The 11,191-nt window shown below is 55.2% G+C and overlaps 2 protein-coding genes across 2 annotated transcripts; one reads left to right on the top strand and one right to left on the bottom strand.

Moving 5' to 3' along the window:
- The first annotated feature begins 6,285 nt into the window (after positions 1 to 6,285).
- DICSQDRAFT_141405 (uncharacterized protein) lies at positions 6,286 to 8,157 on the top strand. The gene is made up of 5 exons (XM_007370997.1): positions 6,286 to 7,145; positions 7,195 to 7,306; positions 7,371 to 7,805; positions 7,878 to 7,978; positions 8,027 to 8,157. Exons 1-4 carry the CDS (start codon positions 6,441 to 6,443, stop codon positions 7,949 to 7,951), a joined length of 1,326 nt encoding a protein of 441 aa, XP_007371059.1. The 5' UTR covers positions 6,286 to 6,440; the 3' UTR covers positions 7,952 to 7,978; positions 8,027 to 8,157.
- Positions 8,158 to 10,254: 2,097 nt separating this feature from the next.
- DICSQDRAFT_175122 (uncharacterized protein) lies at positions 10,255 to 11,172 on the bottom strand (the record flags this gene model as incomplete). The annotated part of the gene is made up of 1 exon (XM_007370996.1): positions 10,255 to 11,172. One exon carries the CDS (start codon positions 11,170 to 11,172, stop codon positions 10,255 to 10,257), a length of 918 nt encoding a protein of 305 aa, XP_007371058.1.
- Positions 11,173 to 11,191: the final 19 nt, after the last annotated feature.

The following is an 11,191-nucleotide window of genomic DNA, read 5'->3' as shown; positions in this document are numbered from 1 at the left end:
AAGACCATGGTCTTAGCCTCAAGTCTGCAGTCTTGGTGGTCTTGAGGTCAAGACCATGAACTTGGAGCCAAGACCGTGAACTTGGAGCCAAGACCGTGAACTTGGAGCCAAGACCGTGAACTTGGAGCTAAGACCGTGAACTTGGAGCCAAGACCATGGACTTGGCTCTAAGACCGCGGTCTTAGAGTGAAGACTATTGTCTTTAAGTGCTTAAGCAACTTAGAGTTAAGGGTCAACTTGTCTAAATCAATATAAGAGTATCTAGATCATATAAGGATATGGTCTAGTAATGATCTTATGAACTGCATAATTGTGTATATGTTCAAGATAAGAATGGTCATGAGACCTACTATAGTGTTCAATGCTTAAAGACTATGTTACTTCCATTATAGCACTACAATATTAGAATGACAACCCTACATATGCTATTGCAGGGTACAGTAGTGATCAATAGAAGTTTAGTGGCCCTTAACTTCATAGCAGGTAACACTACTAGCCTTGAAACTGCATTGTTGCAGTACTGAGTAGTGACAATTCTTTCCAAGTCCAACAAAATGCACCATATATTTATGGTGCACATATCTATCTACAAGTCAATATGGTGCAGTGGTCTAAATGGTGGTTGAATGTGGTAGTGCTAGAGGTTGCTGGTTCAATCCTAGCTGGTGTCTTTTTTTTCCTTCGCATATCCGCTAGTCATTGTGTTGCTGTACATCACCATGCTAGAGACTAACTATGTCTGATATGATCCAACTAAAAACTGAGCTATAGTCTTTTATAGCATGAGCTTCTAGCATGTACTTGGCTCTGGTCTTGATTCTGGTCTTGGAATGGTCTTGGTGGTCTTGGTCAAGACCAATGGTCTTGGCCAAGACCACCCACCCGGCTTGGCCAAGACCAACGGTCTTGACCAAGTCCATTGGTCTTGATGTACTTGGAGTACTTGGTGGTCTTGGAGTACTTGGCCAAGTACCCCAAGACCACATTCAAGACCATGACATTTTGCTGATGTACGGATGCACTACTGCACATGTTCAGCCAAAGTGCGTTGACTACCGTTCTGATCTCTTTCTCCTGTTGATATAGCTCTGGCTCCGCAGGGGATTCGTCGGACGTCACCATCGCCGCCGCATATACATTAAGTATTGGGAAACGTCCAGCTCTCCGCTATGATCGCAACGTCTACCAATACGCACAACGGCTTGATGACCTTTCCTACTCATTAGTACTCAAAATTCTGCATGGGAATGGTATTCGTGAGGTCCTATATGCGCGGATACTATATGCGCGCAAGTGTCCATTCGGTCCTGACACACTTACCCGAATTCGCAGCCCCATAGTCACCTTCACACTTGAACTCCTAATTCCTTCGCTGCTCACTTTGCTCACGCTTCTCATCCACCGTGTACGAGCCGCTCGCGCTGCACAACGCGATCGAGCTCTGGAGCGCATCGTGCACAAGTTCCTATCATGGACATGGACTGGCACTAGCCACAAGAAACACGAGCCTCTGCTCGTTCCCATAGACGTTAGTAATGTCGAGGGCTCGCCCGGCCTTGAACAAGGACCAGATGCCCCGTTGACTTCGCGTCAACTTTCAACGCTGGCATAGGCAGACCAGCAGATGGAGTGCGCGATCTGCATGGAGAGGTTTGTCAAGTGTGGTTGCGGACCCCTATGGACGAGGATGAGCTTGAGCTGGTTCGTGTAGACTTCATTGCTAGCTAATACAACGCATCTTGGAAGAATTGTCCGCTCACTCACCAGGAAGTGAATGAACTACGTCGTACACTGCGACCTGACTCGTCAAGTTTCAGGATCTGCTCATGAGTACCACACATTGTTGTGCGGACGCGTGAGATCATGGAAACCTGACCTTATATCGCGCCATCGTGCAATCTTGTCACAATTCTTGCCCGGTATTGTGAGTGTTGTACGGACAGGCCCCCTTGGCTCCCATGTCGGGTGCTCGTGCCGTCTCGCGCCCTAATCGGTGCTTCAGGCGCCACCTAGTACAATCCCGGACGACGTTTTTACACTTTTGCTGATGGACGCAAGGGCTTGAGAGGTCTCGCAGTTCCTCGAGAGCGTGTGGTGTGTCTCGCAGTCCTCGAGAGCTCCGGGAGGGCCTAGTGAGATATTCGTCTTTCCTGATGCGGGACATCATCCGGTTCACGATGCAGCTCCTCCACCGTCTTTTCCCCTCGGCTCCTCCCCTTGAATTCCCCTTATGTGCTCCGACGCTGATCAGGATGTCATTGTTAGTATGTCAACGGTTTTGGTGAGCGTTCTGTCCCCTCAAGGCAACTTCGTGCGTCTTGCACTGGCTGGGAGCTGCACGTAGGGGTCGCCACTGCCTCTGCACCTTGCCGTTTCGCCCTGTGGAACTGGTGAAGATCGCCTTTGCATGCTTGGAGGAAGGAGATACTGAAGGTGTCGTTGAGCATCAGCCCATAGTGAGCACCTATTCTATTGGAAACGAAACAGCAGCCAGGTGTATCGAAAAGGAGTCGAAGAGCTCTTTTGCCTGATTGGCTCAAGCTCGAAATTCTGATTCCTGAAGCAGAGTGAGACCGTTCATTGTGACTCTGCCTAGTATCTCCCTCATCTTGTGCTGTCGGCTCCTGTGCGAACGGGCAGCGCACATCGTGAAAACTGCATTCGCGCTAGGTTCTGATACATGGCACATACACTTCAGAAAAATCCCTCGTAGGCTTAGGCCGGGGATGCTGCTCGCGACGCTGTGTGTGCACCTCCACGGTCCAGGGCATCGTCCTGCTGTGCGATGCACGTCCTACGGATAACCACAAGTCGGACGCAGACAGACATACAGACCACCACGAACGTATGCGAGCAAGTCGCATACCGACAACAATTCATTCCCTTTGTAAGTAACCCACGATCTCGACCACCCTACTGACCCAACCCCAGTCTTTCCAACGGCGCTCGTCCGGCGAGCTGCTTTGCGCGTCCGCACCGCTGAAGCCTTACACATGTCCAGCCGTGCAGCCCGCGGGCGGGACTGCGTCTGGCTGACAGACGCGATGGTGGAGCAATTCAGAGAAGGTGTCTGCTGCGGGGACAATCGGAGTGCAGCGCATCATCTGCTGCAGCTGAGATCCTCGGTGGGCCGGGGGCGTACGAGAGATTCTGAATCAGGTCGGTCTCCTGTGACTGTCTAGCCATCGAACGGCGATGCAGACGCCTCAAATGCGGCACAGAAGCGCTCTTTCCCCACCCAAATGGTAGCTTTGTGTCACCCCACGTTGCTCGACTTCGGCCGGTAGGAGCAAGTAAGTCTGCCGAGTAACTGCCGTCGGGGACCGAGAGGGAGCGCCAGGGGCCTCGCAGACACACACGAGGTGAGATAGTCGGTAATTGGGTGAGAGATCGAGGTTGGATGGAACGAGGCTGGAATGGTACTCGGGGCGGAGGCCTTCCATTCCGTTGCATTGTGTAATCGTGCATATGGCTCTGACCGGGATCAAGGGAAACCTGGGACTTCGCTGACGCATATACATTTGCTGCTGTACAGGTCCATTCGGAAAATTTCTGGAGCGAGGCGGCAGGAACGAGAAGGTTGCACAGGACTTATTGATGGCGATGTTAGCTCATCACATCACGATCTAGTTCAACTGATACTTGTACACCATGTACGTACTATAGGGAAATACTCCGGAGAATACGAAGCAGCTCGGTACCTGGACGAGCGAGAGCTGTATCCGGATTAAGACCTGCCTGGGATTACGTCTAAGCGGTGCGCGAAGGAGTTCTACCGACTACTGCGGCCTCGACTCGGGCAGAAGTCGAAGGCACAGGTGAGAAAGCCTGCATAACCTGCTGAGGAATCGTCCGCTCAATTTTGGTGTGCCTGGGTGCTCAAGTTTTTTAGTGTATTTGTTCGAAAGGCTATGATGTGCGTTGACCATCGTGAACGCGGAGACTCCGCAAATCGGGTCACCGCGTGCACGGGATAAGGCCTAGATGAGGCCTATGCGAAGAGGGTTCACGCGAGTCGTGCTGCCGATAGTATTAGACGCAATCGCAGAATATGGAAATGCTCTTCTGCGTATCCTACGGTTCTGGGGGTGTGGCTTGGTTCTCGTAGTCTGAGAACATTTCAGGGCATTCGAGTGTTGGTTCCTGAGGAAGACATGGGTACGTCCGCTTCCCGCCGAGGTGACCGGTCTGCTATGGAAGGTCAGGCGGGCGGTGGTACTGAGAACGACCGCCCAGCGCCGATCCATTCGAACTTCAACATTAGGCACTCCGTCGCTGACGAGTGCGGGACCTTGCGAGTCGTGCAGAGACACAGATTGGGGACCACTTGCGGTCGATAAGCGCATTGTTCTAGCACTTAACCAATAGGGCCTAGCGTCGTCGGCGTCCTCTTTGCTACCAGCAAACCCAGTGCAGCCGCCTGTGCGTACCACCTCGAACGAGCGGACAACTTGATCGCAGAGGCTCAGACTCTCATTAGTGCGTGTCTGTCCGCACGGTGAGTACTGCTGACAAACAACTTCAATCGAGTAACAATCCCTAAGCGCACGTCCATGTACCTCGTGCCAATCGTGCTCAGCCTCGCGGGTGCCCGCAGTCGACGGCTGCATTCATATTGAGGGGGGGCGGGGTACCGGTACTGTGCGTTCCACTCTGCGGTTCAACTCTTCTGACGAGCGACCATGAAATATTGCGTACACTTAAGGTGAGTACCACATATGTAGGTCGAGATCATCAGATCGGCACTTACTACCATTGGGTCCAAGGTCGCCCGCGCCCTCCATAACATCAGTCCGCCCACTGCCGCCCTCCTCGCATAAAGTGCGGCGGCACGGACAGCTTCATCACCTCCAGTTCGTTCGCGTGTCCCTTGTAGGCAGTCTGGACGTCTAGTGAACGCTGATAAGAATCAACGCGATCGAGTAATGTCCTGCACTCACATAGTTCTCCTTGAACGCACACGTTCGCCCACCCCGTGCGGGTCGTGCCACACATGCTTGCATTCGTCTGCAGTCTATGGCTGAACTCGCCTTGTGGATTGGAAATCTTGGGAGAGCTTTGTCTGTCTTTGTCCGCAATGTTGCTCTTGGGAAAGACGAACACGACGCGTCGCAGGATGGGTATGCGTTATGTGTATCTTGTTTGGGCAACTTGGCGTTCGGGAGGGGAGGACTGGATGCGAGGGACGGAGTCGGGTGCACGGAAATGGGGAAATGCGGGGTGGGAGGGGCCAGGTTGGGCGGCGAGATGGAGCCATCGCAGATGTCTGCAAGGAGCACGCGCATATATGAATGAGGAGATCGCTCTCCATAAATCTCACAACTCACTACTGCTCCCCTTTCCTGTCTTCCGTAGACGGCTGCGCTCGCCTGTGCCACGCCCTTCAAGACTAATAATAGCTGCGTTCGTTTGTCCTTGTCCTCATGGCGGGCTCGGGACGGTCCGGTGCTATTTGACAGGGCAGACCAACGCATAGCCCTGTGGATTATGTCGTACTTGATGTCACCGTGAGCGCTGTCAAGAACCAACGAGCTTGTGAGCTGGATACGTATATAGGCTCGCGCAGTTATGGATGACACGCGCATCCACGGCAAGTCTTGTTACCTGTCCTAATCCGCATTTTCCCAGACAATTGGAGTGGACAAGAGGACAGTCGAATGGAGACACTGTTGGAAGGCGGAGTTGGCATTCCAAACGCACAAAGAGCAGGACCGAGGTGAACGGGCATGCGGACAGGGAGGAAAGTGGCGAGGAAGAGCCAAGAGAGAGGGGAGACGAACATGAGCTAGCGGAAAGGGCGAGGAGGAGCAGCGAGCTGTGAAGGTGACAGTCCCATGAAACCGTGCTCGGAGAGGATGTACAGAGAGCAAAGTCGGTATCAACGAGTGTGTGGACAGCGAGAAACAATGGCGAGGAAGAACACGAACAAGGGCAGAAGGCGAACAAGAGTGGGAACGCAGGGCAAGGCGCAGCGGCGAGCAACGACCGGTGACCAGCTGGAGTGAGCTGTCGCGCCAGTATTCAGCCAGCTTTCACGCACGCTGTAGGTCCGGGTTTGCGGACGTGTATGCCATCCATAGCCGGAGACGATGGTCGCAGTCAAGACGGACACCGACAGCGAGCAACGTCTTTCTTGCGATCGCTCCTGGCATAACGCGTCGCGGGCGCCTGGCTCACACGAGTCAGCTGATCACCTTCGACCACGCGTCGCCCAAGGTTCTGTCCTTGGGTCCCGCGTACACACCAGCTATCTTCTGAACTCTAAGACCATCCGGGAAACAGCTCCCGCAGTTGACGCTAGATGGCAGGAGCGATAAGAACCCGAGTAGCCATCGCGAGTTCCACGACACTCCTCACTCACTCACTGCTGTCCTGCATACGATCCGTCGCCCAGTGCTCTGCATTCCATCAACCCATCCTCGGTTGCCAGCGAATCTGCGATGGACGACGATCGTGCTCATCTCAACCCCAACGTCAGCCGCTTTCCCGTCGAAGTCTGCGAGAACATCATCGACATGCTTTACTCGGTTGCCATCGTGGACCAAGTTGAAGATTCTCGCGCCCTGCATCGCTGCGCCCTCGTGTGCAGAGCTTGGCGCGTCCGCTCCCAGCGTAACCTTTTCTACTCGGTTGTTCTCCACGACCTTCCAGCACTCCAGAAGTTCTCCGCTGTCCTCGACAACGCGCCCCATCTGTGCGACTACGTCCATGAACTGACACTCGTCGGGCGCACCCTTCATACCACAACCAGTCCTCTCTCGCTCTTGCCGATCATCCTCCGTGGGAAGCTCCCTAATCTCCAAGAGGTCACTATAAATCGTGTTTGCGAAGACGAGGACTGGTACCCCAGCGCGTCTGACTCGGAGTCCGCAAAGTCCCTGCAGTACCTTCCTCTTCATCCACGCTTCGCGCTCTACTTCTCTGCATTCACGACGGTTTCTCGACTCCATATCGTGGATATCACATTTGGGCACTTCAACGACTTGGCCAGGATGATCAATTCCCTTCCCGCATTGCAAACACTACATTGCGTCGGTGTGCGATGCGTGACCCTCGGCCCTCTGCCATTCAACATGAAACTGCGAGCCGATGGGATTCATGCTCCTGCAACGCCATTTGCACCAAAACTACAGAAGCTGCGACTGGTATGTACTCTGCGAAATGCATGGCACGCATCTAACATCATCCGTTCAGTATGGCGTGGACATACAATGCGTCCGAAGACTGGTATCCGCTTGTGGGCCGCGTCTCACGGAATTGTCAGTTACCGTGCCCTTCTCCCACGACGCCAAAATGGTCCTTCCCGGTGTGTTCATTCTGCTTCCTAATGATGTTTCCAAGCTGGCTTTCGCACTGATGTATCACATCAGGAGACCCCACCGCAGAGCATACAGTGGGCGTCGACTTGAGTCTCTGCACGACGCTCAAGCGATTGGACATCGGGCTGGATCCGGAGCTCGTGACTGACGGACAGTCGCTCGACAAACTCAAGGCGATGCTCGACTCGTGGGATTCCAAAGTTCCTCTCCAATACGTCCATCTTCAACCTTACTATGAAGAAGACTTTACGCGGCAAGGCTTCGCAGACTTTCTCGGTACAGTGGGTCGAGTCCTGGAGGAGTTGTTTCATGAGTCTTCTGCACCACCGAGTGCAGACGGAGAGGTTGGCGAGCAGGGCGGGAGATGGCGGATATGGGTCGACGTATGTGATTGGGAAGTATGGCGACGTTGGTGGTGGACACATGTCCAGAAGTGCTTTCCGACATTCGCGAAGTCAAATGGGCTCACGATGGCCTTCAACCCTCGTGAGTTATCAAGCAACATCACCGTTTGTGAGCGTAGGAGGATCGCTCAATAACTCTCTTGCATTCCACTAGCACTAGCACAGCATAACTCATTCAAATGGAAAGACAGCGACACATCGCCACCAACGCCGACTACCACTACCTAGCAACCCCCCCTGCTGGACTCGTGAAAGGTGAAACACTCCTTGTTGACCTGCATTGGCCACTGAATGCCATTCCAGCTGCTGCTGCCATCTTCACACATACTCACAACATCGCAAGCAGTGAGGCGTCATGCACGCGAGCCGTACGTTCTCCGCTCGCCCTAGATCGCACGGTCTTCGGGTGGGAGGAAGAGCAGGGTTTGATTGAGCGTGATATTAGGATGCAATGCGAATGCAAGGAGAAGGCTCGGGATGGGGATACGCGGAGGGGAAGCGTTACGGAAGTGGTTTGCCATGGAAAAATCGATGTAGTTCGCAAGCTCGGTCAATGTTCACGTTCTACGTGCCATCTCGATACGTATGCACCGGCTGACAAGATGTGCGTCGTGCCAGGCTGCACCTCGCGCGGACCATCGTGAGCTCGGGATGTTGTACTGTGGGGTTGTAGCATAGGGAACTGAGCTTCGGCATTGCCGTAGGGAGTAAGGAGGGGGGGGATGGCCGCAGGATCTGTCTAGGTAGCCTCTCAAACCGTCTGCGTGACTCCGATCGCGCTATCCGAGGCATCCCGCAGAGGCACCCGGGCCCGCGAGAACCATTCATCGAGCGTGTGCATCCAAGTAGGACGACTACAAAGTATGAATGACGAGTTTATGCGTCGGCACTCACCGCTATCGGGCATAAGGTCGTCCACATCCTCGTGCATACCGCAACTCCGCCACGACCGTCCTTGCGTACAGCCCTGACCATGCGGACAGCGCCATCGGCTCCAATCCGTTCGTAGCGCTGCAGGGCGACCGAATGCGAGACCAGGCATTCAGTCTTAACGTATCGTGAGTTCTGATCGGTATCAACGCGATCGGATAATCAACACCTACAGAGGTGCTGGTGGAAGCTCACGATCGCCTGCGCCGTGCGCGTCATCACAGGCGTGCCCGGAGTGTGAGCAGTCGGTGGCCGAGTTCGCTGTGGGGCCGGAGAGCTTGGTACCGTCTCGTCGGTGTCGGTACGCACGTCAGCTCTTTGAACAGACGAACGCGGCCCATCCCAGGGTGTGCTTGTACATACCGCGCGTCTAGTTGCAGTGATGCGGTTGTCGCACGCGGTTTCACGGATGGGGGAGGATTGGATGCAAGGCATACAGAAAGGTTAAAGATAACGGTGTGACGCGAGATGGGATGGGATGCGTTGGACGTGGAGTTACTGCGGATGGCTGGGAGGAGTGCGTACAAGGAGATCATAGACTGCATGACTCACCGCTGTGCCCTTCCTCTGCCCTCTGTTGACGGCAGCGCTCGCATGTACAGAGACCTTGTAGCTTGACATTATTGTCAGTGTTAGAAGGTGACCGTGAGCGCGTGAGCTTAGTACTTACAGGGAGGCTTGCGCTTCTGGGCGACACACGCACAGGGAGTCAGATTTGGACGGGGCAGACACATGATTGAAAAGCGCGGGAGAGTCAAAAGGAGCCGCAGCCGAAGACAGTGCACAAGCCAGAGTTTGCAGCGAGGATGCCCAGAGGGCGAGACCGACTTTGACGAGCGCGCGTGCACAGAGCGTGGGGAGTCCAGGCGCGAGAGGAAACCAAACAAGAGCGGAGAGGTGGGAGCAGCGAGTTGAGCAGACCGCGGCAGGCAGACAGCAGCAGCGACCGAGCCATGGATTGTCGCGACCTGACGGAAAGCGAGCGGTGTGGTCCTCGAGAGCAACGCGAGGCAGGCAGTTGTCGCCGTCCAACACGGGCGCCTTGTCGCGTGGGCGATTCCGGATTAGGAAGGGGACACGCGACACGAGAGCGCTGAGACTAGACAGGTTCAAAGACTCTTGATTCCGTCTAGAGTACGCTACTGTAACGAGAGTACGAGGTCGGGTATAAATACGATACGTACGAGACGCCCGAGTAACAGGGATTACCGAGAAGTCGAGTCCATGAGTAATGACAGTCGGCGAACGCATGGTCCAGGTGATGGGAATGAGCAAGCAAGGAGTAGGAGTAAGTAAGCAAGAGGAACGGGATCAGATGGAGGAGGTACGAGGAGATGATGGGAGTAGGTACGGCGGGATGGAGCGAGAGCGAACGAGCGCCGGGCGCTACATACGCCCTCCGGAAGTCGTGAGTGAAGTAGAACGACTTCCAAAACAGGAAGCGACGCTTAACCGCTGTCAGCGACGGTAACACAGCGTCTCAGGCGCGTTTCTTGCCAGCGCGACTGGACTGTTGGAATCCTGGCGTCAAGATGGCGAGCTCGCGGAACGAGCGCCACAGGTCCCGCCCCCCCGACGGATACCCGCGCCCTTATCTACCCCTATTTAGCTACGTATATAAGCCTTATTGTATCTACTGTGTACGGCACGCGTTTGCACCGGCCAAACGCGAATCCCATTTGTGCCCGCTTGCCCTCGAACTTCTTCATGGACCTGCGTTGGGAAGCCCCACCAGCCTCCTCCGGGTCTGAGTATTCGATAAATTCATCAGGCTCGCCCTCCGCATCCTTGTCCTCCTCCATTGGAGAAGATTCACGACGCCCTGCGGCGGAAGCCGTCCTGTTGGGTACCGTCTGCGAAGCACCACCCACGGCCAGGGAGCTAGTGCCCCCTGCGACAGGGGCAGCCAAGGCAGCGGGGTCCGAGCCCGACGCGCCCGATCCTGAGGCCACGGCAATTCCACCCGAGGAAGTGTTGATGATAGGAGGGGCGAGGACCTCCTTAGAAGGAGCGGAGCGAGTGCGGTCGGAGACGCGATGTTCGGCGCGTTTGCGCCTGCGATCGTCGGTGCGTTTCTCCTGCTGGCTACTGCGACGCTCGTAAAAGCGCGCCTCGCGCTCAGCAGTGCCCCAGAGCATATGCTCGATGGTCCGCATGCGCTGCTCCGAGAATTGAGGCTCGGGCGGAGCAGAAGGTGGAGCCGGAGTGAGAGGCGGATCGAGCTCATTGAGTAGAGCAGTGGGGACGGGTGCGCCGCGCACCGTGATGGTGTTTGTGGAGGCGTCGCGTGAGGAGAATTGGTAGGGGCAGGTCACGTCGGCGCCCCAGAGTTGGGCGAACAGGTCGTACCCGCCCGGGAGTATGACATGAGTAGCGGCGACGCGTCCGGCGCGGAGAGCGCGATCGTGGCTGACGTATTCGCGGAATTGCGCAGGCGTATAGTGGTGACGACCCCCGGAGTTGTCGACCAGGGTGATGAGGCGTTCAGAGGTGTCGAGCCGCGAGTGTTCGAAAGGCATGGAAAATGGCATGGTGAAC

This window comes from Dichomitus squalens, assembly GCF_000275845.1.
Source record: "Dichomitus squalens LYAD-421 SS1 unplaced genomic scaffold DICSQscaffold_84, whole genome shotgun sequence".
In the NCBI taxonomy this organism is placed as follows: domain Eukaryota; kingdom Fungi; phylum Basidiomycota; class Agaricomycetes; order Polyporales; family Polyporaceae; genus Dichomitus; species Dichomitus squalens.
This window is presented reverse-complemented; position numbering and strand designations above follow the sequence as displayed.

Coding starts and splice junctions, on each gene's coding strand:
- DICSQDRAFT_141405 (XM_007370997.1), top strand. CDS start 6,441: ATGGACGACGATCGTGCTCATCTCAACCCCAACGTCAGCCGCTTTCCC. Junction 7,146..7,194: donor AACTACAGAAGCTGCGACTG/GTATGTACTCTG, acceptor TCATCCGTTCAG/TATGGCGTGGACATACAATG. Junction 7,307..7,370: donor CGCCAAAATGGTCCTTCCCG/GTGTGTTCATTC, acceptor GTATCACATCAG/GAGACCCCACCGCAGAGCAT.